The sequence below is a fragment of the Pogoniulus pusillus genome, chromosome 8 (genome assembly GCF_015220805.1).
Source record: "Pogoniulus pusillus isolate bPogPus1 chromosome 8, bPogPus1.pri, whole genome shotgun sequence".
NCBI classification, from domain to species: Eukaryota; Metazoa; Chordata; class Aves; order Piciformes; family Lybiidae; genus Pogoniulus; species Pogoniulus pusillus.
The window spans coordinates 3031942-3053230 of NC_087271.1; the positions used below are offsets into that span (position 1 = coordinate 3031942).

General features: G+C 42.9%; 1 protein-coding gene across 19 annotated transcripts in view; it reads left to right on the plus strand.

The window, feature by feature from the left end:
• NFIA (nuclear factor I A) overlaps positions 1-21289 on the plus strand; it is a 422658-nt gene that overhangs the window by 363334 nt on the left and 38035 nt on the right. For 16 of the 19 annotated variants that reach the window (XM_064147011.1, XM_064147013.1, XM_064147006.1 and 13 more), the window contains 2 exons: positions 10999-11177; positions 13876-14041. The exons of 1 other annotated variant lie outside the window; for it this stretch is intronic. In XM_064147011.1, coding sequence (XP_064003081.1) covers positions 10999-11177; positions 13876-14041 — 345 coding nt within the window. The remainder of the gene's footprint in view (positions 1-10998; positions 11178-13875; positions 14042-21289) is intronic. 2 more of the 19 variants (XM_064147002.1, XM_064147016.1) reach the window with 1 other exon arrangement.

Here is a 21289-nt window from a genome sequence, read left to right on the forward strand (position 1 = left end):
TGTAAGGTGCTCCATTCAAAGAACCAGTTGGCAAACCTCTGCCCTCATGAAATTATCTGCACTGTACCGTGGTGTGGAAGGCTGTGCTGTAGTTTCCTGTCTGCATTGGTGCTGCTGCCAGTACTCAACCCAGCTGGGCAATAGCCAGCAGAGAGGATCTGAGCTGGCTGACCAAAGGACCAGATGTGCAGTGAGTGCTGGCGCATGGATGCCAATGCTTCCGTGACTCCTCAGTAGTTCCAACAGATGGTGGTAAGATCCAAGTTTCTTTGGTGATAAGCTAGCAAAGTGATTCATGGAGCCGCACTGGATGATGGCAGTTTTTTGGGCATGACTCTATGAATGCACCATATGTCTTCTCTGGACCAGGGTAGTTAGGATTCAGTGTCTGGCAGATGGTAAATTGATCACCTATAGGGTGGCTTTAACATCACTATCAGTTTTAGAATTTCTTTTCAAAGCATTGGAAATTCAAGCAGTTGGCTCTCTAGCTCCTACGCAGCATGCTTTTGTTACCTGCAAGTTACATTACTTGGTGGTCATCTTAGCTCCCCACAGCACTCCAGTATTGCAAAGCCATCACATTTTGCTGGCATCTTACAAAGTTTCCCAGGCATTAACCTACTTGAACTCTATACCAGACAGTGAAGGATTTAAATACTGTGGGTGACAGCAGTATTTACATAAGTGGTTTTAGGCTTCCATGTACTGCTACTTACACTCTAGTGGCTTTATATCTGGAGCTGGCTGAAACGTTAAATTGACCATGATCTTGTAAACCTAGGATATACAGCAGCCTGTGCTGCAGAGCATTCAAGCATTTCCACAGAATATGACAGCACAGATCCTGCAAGCCAAAAAGCAGGGAAGAAAAGGCAAGGAAAGAAAAGAAAATTAAGAATGAGATGGTATGTTAGGAAGATAAATGGAGGAGAAACACAATTATGAGAAACAAGAAATACAGCACAAGAACCCAAGCAAATGGGTGTGTGAGCAGAGAGGGAAGAAGGGATGAAAGTCAGCTAGTGGAGTGGTTCCCATTATATTAATTTCCTCCATAACAAGCATTGACATTGAGATTTCTATCAAGACGAGGCCTATCAGGGAAACTCTGCAGGGTAGTACTCTCCATTCGTGCCAAAGGGGCAAAATCTTTATGTCACCTATCTGGGAAGACACTGTGCCCTTCTCTCTCAACATCCTTTGCAGAGTCACCAAGCTATCAGTGCCTGTTAGCTGTCCTGTCAGCCAGCTTCCAGCAAATCAAAGTGAAAATTCCTACTAACTCCCTCCAGAGCTACACGGTGTAAAAGGATGCTCTGTAATCGCCTATTCTGTACAACTACCCGTGGCTGCTCCTCGATTCTGTCAACAGGAATCCTCCGTTCCACTGAATTTTGACAAAAACAAAGCTTTGTTCTGATACAGACAACTCAGATCATGGGACGGTAATGTAAGACAGCCAAAAGAGAAGAGAGCCACAGCATAAGGAGAACAAAGTTGAATAGAAAACACAAATAGCATAACTGACCAACAGACAAGCGTTGCTGTTGTGGCAGCAGAAAGCAAGGGTCCAGTTTACAATGTCAGGGTAGAATCATAGAATCAATTTACAGTGTCAGAGTAGAACCATAGAATCAGTTTACAACATCAAGGCAGAATCATAGAATCAGTTCTCCAGCATCAGGATAGAATCATAGAATCAGTTTACAATGTCAGGGTAGAATCATAGAAGCAGTTTAGAGTGTCAGGGTAGAATCACAGAAGCAGTTTAGAGTGTCAGGGTAGAATCACAGAGTCAGTTTAGAGTGTCAGGGTAGAATCATAGAATCAGTTTAGAGTGTCAGGGTAGAATCATAGAATCAGTTTAGAGTGTCAGGGTAGAATCATAGAAGCAGTTTAGAGTGTCAGGGTAGAATCATAGAATCAGTTTAGAGTGTCAGGGTAGAATCATAGAATCAGTTTAGAGTGTCAGGGTAGAATCAGAGAATCAGTTTAGAGTGTCAGGGTAGAATCATAGAGTCAGTTTACAATGTCAGGGTAGAATCATAGAATCAGTTTAGAGTGTCAGGGTAGAATCATAGAACCAGTTTACAATGTCAGGGTAGAATCATAGAATCAGTTTAGAGTGTCAGGGTAGAATCATAGAATCAGTTTAGAGTGTCAGGGTAGAATCATAGAGTCAGTTTCCAGTGTCAGAATAGAGTCACAGAATCATTTAGATTGCAAAGTACCTTTAAGCTCAACGAGGGCAACTGTTAACCTAGGTGTAGGTGAGGACTTTGATTTTGCTCCCTCACTTTGAAATAATTTGATGCTGATGGAAAAACAGTTCCCTAACAGATGGCCTCAAGGTCAGGGTTTAGCAATTAGGAGGTACCCTACCCGAACTGCCATCCACTCCTATATCCCATGCAGGGGAAGGCAGAGAGGAAAGCTAGCAAATGGTTAAAGCTTCAGCTAAACAAAAGTCAGGAACCGTGTAATTAAAACTCTACCTTTGTTGTATTGTAAAGAGTTAGCCTGTGACATAGGAAATATTTAAAGGAGCAGGCTGTTCAGCTAATTTGTGTGTGAGTGAACTGCTTAGACAGTCCTATCCTAAATTAACTGTAAGACCACCCACTGAGATTGCCTCATAAAGGGCCATGATTGCTCAGCTTCGTTTTGTATAACCGTTCAATAATTACTAGATAAATGCATAACTAAAAGCTCTATTACACTAATAATTTGTACCGAGATAGATGTGTGGGACACCATGCTGGGTTAATTTGTCATCCCTGCAGCAAACTTCTAAAGAGGGCTCTTTTGCAGAGGAGTTGTGTTAATATGTTGCTCCAGTGAGGACATGTTAGAGCATCAAGATGACTTGGTCGCTTAATCTCCTAAAGAGGCAAAATGCCTGGAGGGTAAGTGCCAGAAAGAAGAATGGGGGGTGATTAACACAGTGGACCAGATTTAAACTCATCCTGACAAAAGGAGCTGATCTAACTGAGCAAAAGAATGGGAAAAAAAAAAAAAGGGAGGGGGGGAGTGTTAAAAATACTAATAGGATTTCATGCATCCCTAAAAAAAAATCATATACAAATAAAGTGCTGCAGGAACAAAGTGCCCATGCTTTTACTGATTCCACGTTCAGTTCCTTTCCTCTCTTTGATGGGAAGTTAAACTGTATGCTTTAAACAGTGCAGTGAACTATAATATTTTTATCTCTGCTTTATGCTAAATTCTTCTAGCTTCAGCCACACACAAAAAGCACATTATTGCTTTAAATATGGAACCCATGTTTAAGCATCAGAGCTCCGGATTTTCAACCTCCTCCTATTGACAGAACCATAAATCATGTTAAAGTTAAGTGAATTACTGTAGCGTAGAACTATAGCTTTAACAATGTTTATGTAGTATCAGCTTACCATCTACAGAATGAAAGGGGAGGGGGGGAAACACTGATATTAGAAGTGGGAATGTGGAGTCCTATTAACTTAACAGCAATATATCACTCCAAAGTCACAGATTCCATTACCATGCCCTTTTTAGTATCAAAGCAGAATTATATCATCACGCACATAAAGGTTGTGTTTTTAAAGAGAATTTACATTTCTCTTGTAAACTTATCAACTGCATTTCATTATAAGACAGACATGATATATTCTACCAGTAGTTTTTATCTTCTGTGTGAGAATACATCATGTGTATTAAAACCAATGAGAACATGCAAAAGTTGCCAGCGCTTGATGCGAAGCAGGAGTTCTACAAACAGGTTAAATTAAGGTGTTTTTGACCTCTAGCTATGATCTTGGCAGGGAGGAGTGCTTTCTGAAGGTATGATTTTGAATTCTCTACCTCTGCAATCAGTTCTGTAGTATTCTGTTCTCCCAAGGAAGGTTTTAAAACAATCTGCTCAAAATAGCTGACTTAACTGGCCCCCTGCCTGTACCAGAGTCTGGAAACAGTGCTCGGTTCAGCTCTACAGGTCCTCAAAAGCAGCCTGTAATACTCAACAATCCAGAGTACACCAATAAGCCCTGCACCCTATCAGAGCTTTAAGCATGTTTTCGTTTTGCTAGGAACTCAGTGGGCCTTGGCAAAACATCCTTCTGCCTCCCACTTGCTGCTGCTAAATCTCTTACAGAAAGAGTGGTTCTGAACAAAGGGTCCAGGTGCCTTATGCCACTCTGGTCTTCAGAGCAGCAAAAAGCAGCTGATAGGCAGCCCTGACTTGGAGATACTATGGGGCTGTTTTTTCAGCAGTGCTTAGATGACCACCTGCATTTGACTTCTGGAGCTGAGAGATGGATAATTCTGCAATGCATTCCTTCTTTTTGGTGTCTGTGGGCAGGAACAGCTCCTCCATCCATCATATGTAGGGTATTTATTTATCTCTTGCATTGCCCAGCTCTTTGTATTCCATTGTCAGCGTTTCATCTGTGTTTGCTCACGCAAACCAGGGAGGTTCAGATTGGATAGTAGGGGAAATAATCTTGACTGAGAGAGTGGTCAGGCATTGGAACAGGCTGTCCAGAGAGGTGGTGGAGTTAGCAGTCCTGGAGGCGTTCAAAAACCGTGTAGATATGGCACTTTGGGATGTGGTTTCATGACCATGGTGGTGCTGGGTTTGATGGTTGGACTCAATGATCTTAAAGGTCGATTTCAACCTAAATGATTCTGTGATTCTATAGTGTGGAAGTAAGTATCAGTAATGCCTAAATTTTACCTATGCTTATTGTTTATCAGCCTTCTCACTGCAAATGGGAAACCAAGACAGGATCAGTTTGAACTTAGCTCACCCATGGACCTGACAGACATGCTACTGAACAGCCCACTAAGGGGCTTAAGCAATACTTAAGTCTTCCAGTCATCTGAGTTCCCTTCTAAGGGCTGGTCCAAGGACTGGTCAGTCTTACCCTCAGCAGCTCAATATATAAGTAGAAGCAAGTCCTTGCTAATCTAAATTGGAACGGGCTGCCCAGGGAGGTGGTGGAGGTGCTCAAAAAAAGACTTGATGAGGCACTTAGTGCCATGGTCTGGTTGACTGGGTGCTAGGTTGGACTGGATGAGCTTGGAGGTCTCTTCCAGTCTGGCTGACTCCATGAATAAGAGAGTGCTCTACATTTATCACCCTAAAGTCCATCTCTCCTGGGCAGTAAGAAAAACGAGGACTTTCAGACATCTTTGAAAGAGTCCCATTGAGATTCAAAAGCACTTAATGAATTCTCTCAGGACTCCTGCAAATCCCAGCCCAAGTTTCTTAATTATTTTCTGCCCCCCCCCCCCCCCCCTTGTTTGGGTAACTGCTTTCATCACAAAAATCTTCGCGCTTAAAGCTATTGTTTTAGGCTTCTATTCTTTACCTCTTGTATTGTATTATACACAGAAGTGTTAAGTTCCTTTCAACAAATTTGGATTATTGCCAGATCTCCTTATTAAAAAGTCGCTCTTCATATTTCCGATAAACACAGCTGTTTCACGGTGTTTGAAAGCGTTTCACATCAGCCAGCATGGTGGCTTAGCCAATTAGTCCTCTAATATGGTCAATTTTCAGAATAAGTACCTTTGGGGTACAAAGGGTGGGATACATCTTGCATAATTTGAACTGGCACTTGCATCGCTGAAATGCTAGGAGGAAGCTCACAGCACGCAGGGAGTTAAAGCGACTTTTCGAAGCCTGGAGTGGGAATCTCTAAGCAGAACAAACTGTTCTATAACATTTCCAGGGAAATGACTTTTAAAAAAATACTTTCTTAATTGTCGTGAAGCCAATTAGAATGGCCTCAAAAACAAGCTGGTAAAAGTGATCCCACTGCATTATGATTAGAACGTTACTATTTCTGGGAAGATTGATCAATGTTTAATGAGCTATTAGTAAACGTAATTATCACTTTGTAGAGGAGCTAGCTGAGTTTTGAGCCCTGATGAAGCCAATCCACTGTTGGCCTGGGCTGATGGGCCCCAACCCTCATGTCTGTGAAAGAACAGTGGGTTTTGATGCCCTGGACCACTGCTTCTTTGGACAGATGAGGATCGCAGGGTGCTGGTAGACTTTTCCTGAGTGAGAGAAGAGCAACACTAAATGACCCTTTCAAAGACTTCAAACAACTTTATGAAGAAAGAAATTCTATCCAGTCATCTGGAGCAGTCCAACCTGAAGCATTCTATGATTCTATGATCTGGACATGAAAGGGATTGGCAAGGCTTTTTGGAAGAGGAGATAGAAGGTGCTCAATATGTCTCACCCATATGTTGGGCTGTGCTGTTGGAAAAATCTATCTGAGCATTGCAGGTGTGATCACAACGTCCCTGGGAGAAAAGATCTCATATGTCTTTAGTGGGACTGCTCCTTTGTTGCAGGAGAAGGACCTGAAAAGGGTACTAAATATCTGAAGAAAATGATAACCTGTTTCAGATTAACTGATTCTTTCTTATCCGATCGTGCACTTGAAGAGAGTCCACAGTTATGGCTTATCTTCATCTGCCTCTGACATGCACAGTGCCAACCTAATCAATAAGTGCAACTTACTTTATCGGTTGCTTTGTTTGTTAGTGGCTACTACAAATCAAGAAGGGAAAAGACAAGACAGGCTTGCATACTCAGAAGGCTGAATTCAGCCTTCTGATAAATCCTCCTACTTCTGTGCTGCACAGCACCACGAACTCATAAAACACGAAGCAATCCAGTGTAGCACGCAACAGCTGCACTGCATAATCACTTGGCCCAAGAGCAGTAGTTTTAAAACACTGGTCTCTGCGTTGCAGGCCACCATACATTATCATCTCACTTTCAATAAAAAGTCAGGGATGTTTCAGAGGAGCTTCAATGGAATTAGAATCACGTGTGCTTTGAAATATTTATGCTTGCCTTGAGAGGGAAGGGATCCTTCCTGCCTCCCACCCCCGCGCACAAAGAACAGGCTTAATAATGCCAAGCAGTCCGACTCCTCCCCACCTGCAGCAGGTAGAAACAAAGTTCTGATCTGGAATACGCAGGTTTTCATAGGTCACAGAACTTATCTTTTATGTCATTGAGTGAGGGCAAGAATAAAATATAAATGTCACAGGCTGGAAGACGCCGAGAGAAATTCGCTTTGGCAGGACGGTGCTGCTTAGGGATACATAAATAATAAGTCAAGAAGTAAATAAATAATAGGCCAGGACCCATTTTATCTTCCATTTGAAAATCCCAAAGAATTTGCAATCGCTGATTGAGATTTGGAATATCCCACCAGAAGCACAGCAGTCATGGCTCCTCCTCATACACAAGAAAGTTTGCATCACCCTAGATGTAGCTTTCTGGAAGCAAAGACTTCATGGTTTTCAGGAAGCATCTCTGAAAATCATGACTGAAGGAGCTCATCCATGGTCCCTTGCACCTTTTAAAGGCAAACAGGATAAACAGCAACCTGCTCCACTACCTTGTGTCCTTTAACGGATTAGAATGTTTGTGAGGATCAGTATATTGGGAAGCAGAGTTGTGTTCTGCACTCAGAAATTGTTTGCAAGGCCACTTTTGCATACACCAGAGTTGGTGACCACAACACAGCCATCAGAGTAATGCTCTGTAGTATTTAAGTCCTTCTCTCTAGTGTAAGACAGGCACACTTGTCATGTTGATCGGTAATAGTAGTAGATTCTTCCCCTCATCCAAGAGCCCTCCCTTTTTCCACTTGAGAAATTTGGTATTTCCCAGTCAGAGACTGCAGAAACAAACCTTTTGGAGACCCTTATTCCATTCGTTACTTCCGATGCTAATCCATCTGCTCTGAGAAATGAACCCTTCATGTCCGCACAGACTGAGGACCGATGCCTATTCAGTCTCCGCTTCCTTCCCCCAGTCTTTCTCCTTCAAGGCTGTGCTGTGAAGTTTGCCAAGACTCTGAAGAAGAACCATGTTCTTGTGGCATTTTACCTTCCTGAATTATTGCTGATCATTTCTGCATTCATTTTTCTTCTCTCTCTCTCTCTCTCTCTTTGGGAAGATCACCGACAAATGCTTTCCACTTTGTTTTCCACCCTGACTTGCTGAGGAGTCAAGGCAACAGAGAAAGAACCACTACTTATGTGCCTAGGATTATTTCTGATAATAATAATAATAATGTCTTTCACACAGCACACTTTTAAAAAAATACATCTCCATCTAATTTTTCCTTAATTAGATATTTGCCACATTAATTTTCATTTCTCAATTCTATCTTCATCTTTCATCTTCCATTTGGCATGCAAGGAAAGGGGAAACTATAAAAGGAGATCCAAGGGAAGCGAGGAAGATTATGTTTTATATCTAAAAAAGGACAGAAGTGCTGTATGCTAACGAAAATCTTGTTGTAGTCATCAAAATGCATACCATCAACTGTAGCTGAATCAATATTCGTGGCAAAATATTTTGACAAGCTCTAAAATGACTGTTGCTTCCTGGAGAAGGTGATGATGCCTTTTATACCTGTCAGGCAGCTATGATGTAAGTGTCATGAAAGCAGTTACACCTTAGGGGGTGGTGTAAGGGAGATTAGAGGCTGACACTTAGGGAGGAATTCACCTAACTGAGGGTGGATTGGAGGTATCTGCCTTGGAGCTAGTACTGATGGGCTTCCTTCACATCCACCAGTGAGCCAGTGTGAGTGCCAGTGAAGTCTAAAGGCAGTGGTCTGGGTTTGGATGAGGTGAATGGCTCCTTAGACACCATTAGTTCTGTTTAGTTCTCCACTGACTGGAAGTTAGACACCTACAACTACTAAAGTGAATCCTACCTTATCTCTGCCTTTGATAGCACACTTCAAAGTTACAGCCTCTCCCAGGAGTCTGGGGACAGGAAAATAGCCTTCATTTGTTCCTTTGAAGATTTGGGTTCTTTATCTGAAGAGTTTTCAAAGATGCTGTAATTTAAGATGCAAACTCTGGACAAAACTATTTGTTTTACAAGTGACTAAGGAATAATTAACGAGGTTTGTGAAGGAAAAAAAAAAACCAAGAGATAAGGCCAGATGTGCAGACAGGTTGAGCAGGCAGGGCGCACAGGTGTTTGCCTTGGCCATGGAATAACTGTCAACATTTCCATAACAAGGAGTGTGGGATATGCTGCTTCTTGTTTCCTTCTCCCAAGTGCAGCCTTGCAGGCCCAGCACAGCTGTGGGAAGATGCTGTTTTCCAGTTCAGCCCACATGCCACAGTATCTCACTGCTGTAAGATAGACGTAGCCCACGCTGTCAGAGGAGGTTCTTCTCTGGGGATACATCTACCTTGACCAGAGACAACGGGAGGCTGCCTGCTACCTTTTGCTTCCTCGTCTCCATGGCGTTTTCAAGGGTGTTTTCCTGTTCAGTACCACACGTTCAGCCCATGTTTCTCTTTCTGCCGTGGATGTTTTAAGCAGTAGTGAGGGGAGAAGGCGGGGAAGATTTGTGGGGTGAATGACGTTAAAAGGGGAGCTTTTCATAGCAAGGATGAGAGCTTCATGTTCATCCCATATCAGCACCCCAGGCATGAGTGCAACTCTTTTTGGTGGTGGTGTCAAAGCAATCGTTCCTACCCAGTCACAGAGAAAGAAGTGCATAGAACTGCTGCCCAGCCAGCCCTTAATGAGCGTTTATAGGGTAATGCAGGAGGTTTCTTTGCCGCTCCCTCTGAGTACATGCCTTATCCACATCTTCAGGCTCTGAGTTTGCTAATGGTTTAATAATGCTTAAGTAAAAAAATATTGATAAAGTGTCCTATTATTAAGCTGGCAATGAGCAAGACGAAGAAGCAGACTTTAGCTTTTATTTAACTGAGGGGTACTCATAACATTCATCATGAAGTGAGTGTTTGCTCATTTGTATTTGATTTTAGTTACCTTTAGTTAATTTTTCAAGAAGTGCCAAAGGCTTTTTTTTTTCCCTCTTGTATATTTAACTTAGTTCAAAGCCAGCATGTGAGTTTCTGTAGGATATTACCTCCCTTGCATAGCTTTTACCTAATTGGTTCTACGTGGTGTACAAGTGCAGTATGTGCACATAGACACCCTTGGAAGATGACTAGGATAGCATGCCTAAGGAGGAACAGGGATGTAATGATGACAAATAATCTCTGATTTACAGACGAGCTTGTGCACCATTGGGTTGATTTGCCATTCTAAAAGAGGAGTGAATTCTCATTTTAGAGGGGAAAAGAAGAATTCATAGAACTACGAGTGGCAGTAGTTGCTACCTCATGGTGACAACTAACAAGGGTCCAACCCAATAGATTTTGAAGGCCAAGGAACTGGACATACAACAGGAGATCTTAAGGCTCTTCAGTTGCAGTTGTTGCTCTGCAGAAGCCATCTGAGAGTAAAAGCTGCCAATAGGCTTGTGTGCATTACATCTTTACACCTTCACTCTAGTGCATTTTCCAGGTGGCTCGCTGGCCCGTTGCGCTCACCAAATTAAACTACACACCTGAATGCAGACTGGGGGCTTTCTGAAGAGTTCAGCCCCACGTCATTCAGAAGAAATGTACATGTAATTTTCAAAAAGATCTCGACACTTTGTGCATCTTCATTAGATGAAAACACATGGCTTAATAGAAATGTTCCTAAACCGAGGTGGAAAAAACCCTCCAACAACAGAAAGCGTTAGACCATCTTTAAACTATCAACCATTTATAGCACAATATAAAATGGATTCATCTGTGCAAATCCAAGTTATATGAAATGTCAGTTAAATCAACCCTAATCTCCCAAATACAGTTTTTTATGGCCTGATTGATGAGGACTGCTCTTAAGGTGATGAATAGTTTCCACTTGCAGAAAGGACTGCTGGTTCCTCTATATGTGTCCACTAAAAACACAGCAAACCCTTCCAAACGTCTGGCTCCATTTGCTTGCAGGACCTAGATGAAGTGAGCATAGGGCACAAGGTGGTCTGAGATATTTACGGTGAAGATCAGATGTATAAACAGTACTGTGCAAACAAAGCCTACAACTACAGTAGATTTAAACTGTTTGCAAAGGCAAAACTCTCTATAACTTCTTTGTTTTCTTTCCTATAGCAAGTCCACATGCAACACCATCGACTCTTCATTTTCCAACATCACCCATTATTCAACAGCCTGGGCCATACTTCTCACACCCAGCAATCCGCTATCATCCTCAGGAGACTCTGAAAGAGTTTGTCCAACTTGTCTGCCCCGACGCTGGTCAGCAGGCTGGACAGGTGGGGTTCCTAAATGTAAGGAAGCCGTTTTTCTTTCTTCAGAAGTGTTTTGTCCTATGTAAAAATTAACCATGGGATGATGGGATTATTTTAACAGCATGTTGCACACAGGGCACACACCTTCAGCAGTCGTTGGAAGGGAAAAAAAAAAAGAATAAAAATATGCTTCTACTGCACAAATATTTTAAAACACAACAAAAAAAGCCTCCCCTCCCCCCCAAAAAAAAAAAACCCAACAACCCAAAACCACCCACTCAACCACACTGTGGTGAAATGAAGTTAAACTGTCAGAGGAGCTGGTGATACGGTGACCTTTCGGGTTCCTCCACAAATGACTTTGCTGCATGCGCTGTAACCCTCGTGGAAAGAGGGTTAACAAAATACCAAGGCAGAATCATTTTTATTAATTATTTTTTGAAGTTCAGGGGAGAGCTGGGGATGGGAGGGGGAGGGGGGGGGGAGGGAGAAGGAGCAGGAAAAGGGAGGGTGAGAAACAGATGTTTCAGATCAGCTAAGTTCATTTTAAAAAGGAAAAAAAAAAAAGAAGAAGAAAAAAATACTGCCTTATAGCACTTTAGATCAAGTTGACCAGTACTTGAACTCAAGATGTTAAAAGTACAGTTTATTATGGTTTGTTATTTCTGTAAGCAGTTATCTCTTCCCCTTATCTCTATGAAAAATTAAGCAGAGTTCCAAAGCTTCAAATGACATTTTTTTCCCCCCTTTTTTTCCCCCCTTTTTTTTAATCAAATAAAGTGAATCATCTTCGCCGTTATTGATGCTATTATTAAAATTGCATTCTGGTCAACTACAGAATTTATCCATTTTATGTAAATCAAATCCAAAATAATGCCCTGAATATTTCATGAACTGTAATGCGTGTAACTTTTCCAGCCAATGAAGTAATAACTGGCAAAATTACTGCTTCCCTCCTGACATACATACGATTGAAAGTGTTAATGAGCATTAGTTTAATTATTAGCATCTAATTTATTACGCTTATTTAATAAGCTATATTGTTCTCAGTGCTTTCCCCTTCCCTAGCAGAAGGAAAAAAAAACCCTGACTTTACTTATTGCAGCCAGTACTGGCTTTGAATAATGTCTGCAATATGTTAGCAGATACATTTATGTCTAGACAACAAATCAATATAGTGCTTTTCTTTTTCCTTGAGTATTCATTTGCTTAATTTATCCCAAACCATTCAGCATTATGAACTGTTAGCACACTCACAATGAACATACAGCAGGGGTCTTCTTGGCAGGAAAGGGACCTAATTGTGAGACAAGATAGTGTTTGAGAGATGTCACTAATGTATTAGTTTATTAAAGGTACTGGATGTTGGAAAAATAGATGTCCCTGAAGGATTGCTCCTTACTGCAAACAACAGTAACTGTAGTCTTCGAAGCGAGTGGGAGTGCTGTTAAGTTAAACGCAGATGAATCTGAGTCTTATTTATGCCCCCACCCCCTTTTTGCTCTAGCACAAATGGGATTTGCACCTACACTACTTTAAGGCCCTTTTTGTCAGTGCCAAAGCAGGTGAAATGAAAACAAGGTCCCAAGCACTTGCCAGTAGGAGTGTTTTGTCCCCAGTAATTCAGGCTAATGGAAACCCTATCAGGAATTAAACTATTATTTTCTTTAGCAGTACTTAGAATATGGATCTGTGTTTAAAGCTGAGCTTTTATCATCAGTGGAAAAGCCAATGCTCAGTGCCAGAAGAACTGCAGAGAGATCAATTTGTAGAGTGCTGTCGAAAGTGATCTCATCATTTTTGTCACTAAACTGGAACACCTGATTCACAGGCTGCCCTACTTTCTCTTTGCAATGGTATTTGGCATCTAACTATATGTTTTTCAAGTGTCCAGGCTGGGTTACATTTTAAATGTAAACTGAAGAAGCTGGGGGAAAGGGGTGGATCTCTCTTTATTTTTTTTTCCTCAAGCCTGCTTCTTGGTTTTGTGATACTTGAAAACACTTTTACTTATGGCTAGGTTGTTTTTTTTTTTCTGGTGATTAATTGAAAGACCACACTTGGATAGCTGGGCCCAATCTGCCTGTGACTGACCACAGCCCAGACTAAATGGAGGCAGGGTTTTGGTTTTTTTTTTCCCTAATGTGTAAAATGAAGCAGTTCTAAACTCAAGTCATTTCTCCATACGATCCTAATGGCATCTAAACTGCGAGCTACACTACTGCTAACTCAGAAGGGATGTGGGAGAGCAGTTACTTTAATACACACTCATTCATTTCCCTGTAATAAGATACCAGCATGACTTTTAAGACCACCAAAAATGCTTGTTTTTTTCCTCTTAATGAGCAGTATCTTCAAGAAATTCTCACTCAAGTCCTAGGCACTAATATCCTAAGGGCATAACAGAGGCATGCAACTGGGGGATTTAAAGGGGTCAAAAATACTGCCTCGACTTGCACTAAGCACGAGTTAGTGGCTGCAGGAAATGTAAAGAGTAGCTGAATTAATCCAGGCTGTTTTAGACCAGCTGCTAGCAGGACAAATGTTTAAAAGAGAGAATGTCCATAGTTTCACGAGGATCACAGGCTCAAGTTGAAGTCAATGGAGAATTTGACCCAGCACCTCTCAAGTAATTGTAAATGTACTGCACATAGCTCTCAACTAGATTGTTATTGCTGGAGGTTCCAAATAGCTGATTTTTAGTATAATTTTTGTCTGTTTGCTTGTTTTTTGGCAGCCCAATGGTAGCAGCCAAGGCAAGGTGCACAATCCATTCCTTCCTACCCCAATGTTGCCACCACCACCTCCGCCACCAATGGCTAGGCCTGTGCCTCTGCCAGTGCCAGACACAAAACCTCCAACTACATCAACAGAAGGAGGGGCCACCTCTCCCACTTCTCCAAGTAAGTATAGACGCAGCGGGAACCAAGGGCTAGCAGCAGCACGCAACGTGCTGCGGTCACCGGCTGTCAGCTGTTGAGAGAGGAGGACTTGGCCCAGCTCTCGGGAAGCAGGAGAGCTTGCTGTGTATAACGGACAAAGTTCTCAGCTGCTCCTCTGCTAATGAGAAAAGAGTTAGCTGAAGGTTACTGTTTCATTTCTGCCTTTGGTGGCATTTCACATAGCCACCTAGGAAGGAGCCACGGCCAGTAGCTAGGCTGTGGCAAAGACCTCGGACCTTTGGGATCTTGTTGACGGTCACGAGGAGGCACTTTGGTACCTCAGGCTGGGCTTTAGATGCTACATAGAAGTCAGACAGCCTCACTGAAAACATTGCTGCTTGTACGTACTGGCCTAAACTAACAAACTCCTTCAAGTTCCCTTCATTGATAGTTCTTTTGGGAATAAGTCTTCCTAGATTTACCCAGACATCTTTCCCTTATGACTTGGTTCCCGAGCCCTGCATTTTGGGCAAGAAGCTATGGTATTTCATGGGCCCAGGGAGAAAGCTTTAATCCTCTCTCCACCTCCCACACGGCTCCCATATGTATTTTGTGTAGCCACAAGTCAAATATACAAATTCCTGGATACACACTTGGGGATACCACTTTGGACTCACTCTTCTGGGAAACAAATGCGATTCAGCTGGGTCTGGTGCTTTTAAAAAAGTCTGGATGTTCAGGGAGTTAATTGTGAAATGATTTAATGAAGCTATGCTCAAACTGACATTTAAAAACAAAAGGGAAGCTTTCAGTGCTTTAATGGCAACTGTAGGGGACTTGTTCCACAGCGAGGGGAGTCCAAATAACATCCACAAACAAAAATCAATCTAATCGAAAGAGCAAATCCCTTTGTGTGCTTTTCAAGCTTATTATTTAAATGCTATATGCAACCACTGCTCGGTGTGCAAAGAGGTATTCACGCTGCAGACCACGCGCAGCCTACATTTGCAAAGCTTTATCTACTGTTCAGGAGGTCTGCACAGGTTCTGGGGGGGCACCTTTAAAATCTGGTAGCTCTGGAGAGTTTTGCCTTGCCTTCTGCCGCGCGACAGCGCACAACTGCAAGCTCAGCAAGATGCTCTGGCTCGCTTCGAGACGAAAATGGGCTTTAGTAGGAGACAGTTTGGTAAGATTGTGAACATGGTCTTCTAGAACCAGGACTTCTAGAATTGATCAGCAGATTTTCAGTGAGCTAAGGAGTTGATTCATTCCCTCCCCCCTGCTACTCTTTCCGACCCTAGTCCCAACACTTGCTCTCTCAGGAAGTTTTGATGCTTTCTGGCGGGAGACAGAGCCTTTTAAGTCCTGTCAACGAGATTCAGCAGTGGAATCTAAAAGGTTAATATTTAGTCATAGTTGTCAGCGAGTATAGTCAGCGGTGCCTTACTAGTTCCTTGTCTTCAGAACCGGGAAAAATGAAACTAGGTCATTGTGTATTTGTCATTACAGTTGTGACTCAGTTTACTGGCAGCGTGTGGTGTCTAAAAGGCAAAAACAAAAATTCCCAACATGGCTTCAGCAGTAATCTTAATACTTAATTTTTCTGATACCGTACTCGTGTAAACAAGCTAAATGTGTGTCTGGCCTGGTTCTGAGCTGGCAGGAAAACTGGTGTTTGTCAGCTGAAGTTTGCAGAACACCAGCCATCAGTGTCGGCTCGGGCTGGTCACTGCGGCTCAGCGCTCAGCAGACAGCTGCCACATTAATTGGGAATGGAGGTTTTCTCAAGAGCAGCCAGTTAATGGTATTTAAACAAAAGATTAGGAAAATAATTACTGTTTGTTAATTAGCTACGCCGATGTCTAAACATATAGCTCCGTGCATATTCAGGCATGCATCTTCCTTCTTGGTGACGGCTTTGAATAGCAGTGACTCGAGTTGCAAAGAAGCATATAATTTAATTTAGGGAGACATTTTGCAGAGAAGTAGATGATAGGAAACATTTTCTAAGACAAAGTGTTGCATACATCCACCAAAGCCAGCAAGAGAGGCTGGCCACATAAAGAGTGAAACCGAAGCTCCTTAGGCTCGCAGCGAGGGTGCGGGTTTGCCAGAAGGGCCCGCTGGACTCCATTGAGCGTGTCAATCAGTCCCAACCCTCTATTTTTGTCTGTGTTTATTTTTGCCTTAACTAAATATTAGCCTTCAAACAGCAAGTGCAGATTCACCAGAGTTTCATCAAAGCCACACAAAAAAAAGGTGTTTTCCATGGTTACAAACCGCTCAAGTGCACCAGTTCTGGGAGTGTCGCTGGGTTATGGCTGATTGCCCCACAGAGCTTGAGGATATTGGAAAGTCACTTATGCAACAAAGGCAGGAGTGATGTTAGATTTGGGCCAAACTCTCTCCTTGGCTGTGCAGAGGAGAATGAAGCCCCCACACACCCCCCAAGGAAACGGAGTGAGAGGGGTTGGCATTTGCTCCATTCTCCTTCCCTTTTTTGGTCTAGCAGAAAGCCCTCTGCAGAAACAAAATGCACTTACGGCCCTACCAAAAATTGGAATATGGCCCTCCTGAGGGGTGCAGGAGCCAGGAGCAGCTGTTCAATACAGCACGGTCTCCTGGGAGTGAGAGCTAAAAATCACAAGGTGGTTAATGATTCTCAGAGCAATAGTGAAACTCTCCAGCTGTGACATTAACCAAAACACGAACATTAGTGCTGTCCAAGGAAGGAAGAGCCCCTGGAGATGCACACTGGGGATTTGCTGCTACTGGGTGGCCAGGCACGCTCTGGGAGTTGGAAATTTCAGCTGTGAATCCTATCCCTTTGGACAGCCAGCGAGATGGTACAATGGAGACTGGATTCAATGAGCTTTGGGAGGGGTCATTTTTCCTCTATAAAAACCCTTTTCAATAGAACACATCCGTGGTATCAGCAGCAGTCCCCAAATTATCTTATCTCAGCTCTCTTCTCAGTTTTGTTTGTTTGGTAACCCAGAACAAACACTACACAACATTTCCTTGAACTTGACAGTTTCTGGGTTTAATGTCTCATTTCCCAAAGAAAACACCAGCTCCACTACATGCCAGTTGGACTTTATCACTATCACCACTGAATCCGAGTGCTAGAATCCGTGGCACTCATTCCAGTGCAGAGCCTAAGACACTGCCATCCTGTGCACCGTGATTTTTATAGTGTATTTTTGAGCTAAATGTTATTTTCTAAGGTTCACAACATTAGACAGGGAGAAACTTAGCTCTTTTCCCTCGCTGGGCAAGATCATTATCAGTTAATGTCCCTTTGCACAAAGGAGTTTTCGTGTTAAACAGCATTTGTGTCAGGGTGAGAAGAATGATCTTGTGGCTGTAGTGCTAGATTCATACTCAGATTGGATTTCCCTCCCTTTCTCTGCTATGCATTGCCTGAGCACCCTCTGGGCAAGCCATTTTAGCTTTCTGCTCCCTCCTTTCCCCATCCATAAAAAAAGGAGGGTGATGACTGTATCATTTAATTTGTTAGAATTTGCAGTTCTTCCTCAGACGCTCAGCTGCAGAATGCACTGCGGTGGGAGCTGCCGTATTGCACCACGTTCCTCTGGTTAGTTCTCTCTCTCCAACTCCACAGCAGCAGACCTGACTCCTAGTCCTTTGCAAACCAGTACTGCGCTAGATGGAAAGCACATGTCCTCTTGGTCTGCAAAAGTGGGACCTAGTAGTAGATAACCTGTTAGGTTATCCCTCAGCCAAATCATCCCTACCCCTCACCCACAGTTAATCCTTTTAATCCAGCTCCTGCATTTAACAGACATTATTTCAGGAAAGTATATTTTAAGTTAACATTCTCCTACTGCAGGCAACTTTAAAATACATTCCCAAAAGTGTTTGTTTGTCTTGTCTTTCATACAATTTCTTGCCATTTTGGCTAAATATCAAAGCTGTCTGTGTGAGCAAATGTTCTTTCTCTGCCAGCTCCTGCTTTGCTTGTTCCTGAAGTGAGGCATCATAGCAAATTTGTGGCATCACACTCATTTCCTTGGCTATGGGCTATGATGTTGCAAACAATCCTTAGTGAATTCCAGTAGCAGAAAGAGTAGGCTGGGCAGGAAGATGTTTCTGTGCAAGCCAAATGGGCCCGCTATCAGCTAGTGTAAGATAGCATAGATCTAGGCAGTCCTGAAGCAAAGCTGACAGAGATCAGACAAAGATCTGCCTTCTGTTCCTTTCTGTGCTTTGGCTTTTCCTTTGCCTAAGAAGGAGCTTGAAGACTCCATCATAGGCCAGTCATCAGTGCCTGTATACTATAATGTAATGGGTGTGTACTGCAGAAGTGTATGTACACTATACATGTAATATACCTCAGCTTTCACCAGTGAGAGCAGTTCACCCCGTCCCTGTGTCAGAATAGAGGGCCAGAAGTAGCAAGCCTTCCAGGAATCCCAGCTCCATGCCAAGCAAGGGTGTTTCTATGGAGCCAGTCAGATACGGCTAGAAGCTCTGATGGTGGTGCTCTGTGATGTTCCCTTGTCTGAACCAACTTCCACCACAACAGGAGGCACTTCTAATCCAGATTCCTTGTCAACTTAGTATTCTGAGCCTAAATTGCCCCTTGCAATCTGCAAAGGTCTGGTGATATTTTACAGTGACGTGGGAATGGCCTCTTGGGAGGGTCCAATGTAAAGCCTGCTCTACATACATGTAGCTTGGGTACTCCTCACTTCTTGGCTCTAGAAGTGTAGTTCTATGACCTTAAGGAAATAAGCTGACATCCAAGTGTTTTCAGAAAGCAAGTTAAACATAGTGTGGAGCATTACAGAAGAAAAGAATACACAGTAACTCACCCAGCGAGGTTTGAGGAGACTTCTGTGCCTATTATAGTTTTCAAATGCTTTAGAATTTTTTGTTTGAACAGAAAAGCCATTTAAGACACTGTTCTGATGATTTCCCCCTGATTTTCTACCAGATATCACAGCTAAAGTATCAGCCAACAGGGAACTGCAAATAAGATCTTGAGTTCCTTCCCTTCTGAGTGGAACTTGCCTGTTCTAAGGGATTAAATGGCTTCTCCACTCATCCTGCTTCCTTGAAAGTAGACAAGAAGAACCAAACAACAGATGTTTGATTTTCAACCTTGAAGTTAATTTCCCCCACTTCAGAGGGAATTTTTAGTCTTGCACAAGAGTTCAGTTGTTAGTTTAAGAAAAACCCCACAGCTCACCAGAAAACAGCAGAGGAGAACTGCAATACTTGGCACTAGCAGCAGAGATGCACCCTCTGCAAATCTGTGGCTTTTATGAATGCCTAAGCAAATGAACATGGTAAAATAAGGTCAGGAGAACATCTCACCAGATCTACTCAGTTCACTTCTTCCTTGATTTGCAGATAGGAACACCAGCTGCTGTACCTGCTCATACTTCTAATACGCAGGCTACCCTGCAATTTGCAAAATCATCTCAGGAAGATGAATCAGTGCACGTCAAGATTCCTTTAAAACTTTGTAAAGGAAAAGGTGTGCCTTGCATGATTTCTGCAAGTACTAGCAGAGTGTTAGCTTTTTGGAAAGAAAAGCTCACCTCACTGGGAACAGCTTAGAAGAATTCATTCTTAGAAGTCCACAGTGCCATTTCTCTCTTCAGATCAGTAGGAAATGAAAAGAGGCAGTTCCTGGGGTGGTTTCAGGGCAATGCCCTTTGAGAAAATGAAGCTGTCTGATATTACTGAAAGATGCCATGAAGATGATCAGAGGGCTGGAGCACCTCTGCTGTGAGGACAGGCTAAAAGAGCTAGGGCTCTTCAGCCTGCAGAAGAGAAGGCTTCCAGGAGACCTTATATTGGTCTTCCAGTATCTGGAGGGGACCTGCAGGAAGGCTGGGCAGGGACTAATGACAAGGTCTTGTAATGACAGGATGAGGAGTAGTGGATTTAAACTGGCAGAGGGGAGATTGCAACTAGATGTTAGGGAAGGGTTCTTTGCAGTGAGGGTGGTGAGACACTGGCACAGGCTGCCCAGGGAGGTTGTGGCTGCTCCCTCCCTGGAGGTGTTCAAGGCCAGGTTGGAGGAGGCCTTGAGAGATCTGTTCTAGTGGGAGGTGTCCCTGCCTCTGGCAGGGGGTTGGAACTGGATGATCTTTGAGGTCCCTTCCAACCTAAACCATTCTATGATTCTATAATCAGTAGGCATCATGAGATGCTCATGAGACTTGGGAAGAGAGAGGAGGCAAGGACACAGTCCTGTGTGCTCACAGACTTGGGAACTCCTCGCCAAAGGGCTCTGTGGGATGGAGGTTTGCACGACTTGGCATTCATCAGAGAGAAATCCCTTGCGGGCCATTAAATACAGGGAGTCCCTGAACTGAAAATAGCCAGAGGGTGGGAAAGAATATGAGAAAGTAAATATGTGACCTGTTTTGACTCTTCCCTATGCATCTGCTCATGACCTCTGTAAGAGAGAGGACGGCACATGGGTGAAGCATTAGTCTGATCCAGTACTGCCTTAAACCAAAGGCTCCTCCAATGTCATGCCTCTTCACCAAACCTTTTGCCTTCAGAAAGGCAACTGACCTACATCAACAACAACTCAGTGTCTTCTCCAGCTCTTGCCTTGCTTTATTCTTCTCTAACATTGAGGCCTGAACATTATGTCTAGCCTGACTGGAATCTGGCAAGTGATTTTTCCTTCTAACGTTGTTTTTTTGTCTCTTCATTGGATAGTTAGGTTGTCTGGGGATTTTGTTCAGCAGAATGTATTCCCATAAATATATTCAAAATAGGCAGAATCACTGTTTGCATGAAGGCATCTGTTTAGGTTATTTAACTTAGATCTGAAGATGCAGAAAACTGAACAAGGGAGAAGATTGCATGGGGGAATTTTCAAATGAGAGGAAGCCTGAAAATGCATTGAAAGCTTTTGGATCTGGAAGTACGTGGCATTGTGGACAGTTGCAGTGGAGAATATAATGCAACAATAAAATCATTAAAGTGCTTCAAGTTTGGAAGTAATCTGGGTTCTTGCCTTGCATTGCATTTAATAGCTTTACATTTATGGGAGCCATTCCAGTTTTTAAAGGCAGCTTCAGACTGATTGCACTTACCACCCCAGTCAAACTGCAGCCCATTAATTTTTTACCGAAAGGATCTTCCTAGTTTGTCAAACACATCCAGTGAGCATTTTAGAGAGTGCAGACCACAGCAGTACGAAAACCAAAACTTCTGGCCGAAGGAAAATGCTGGACTAGTGTGAAACGAGGGTCTGGTCCTGTTAACGAGCTCTTC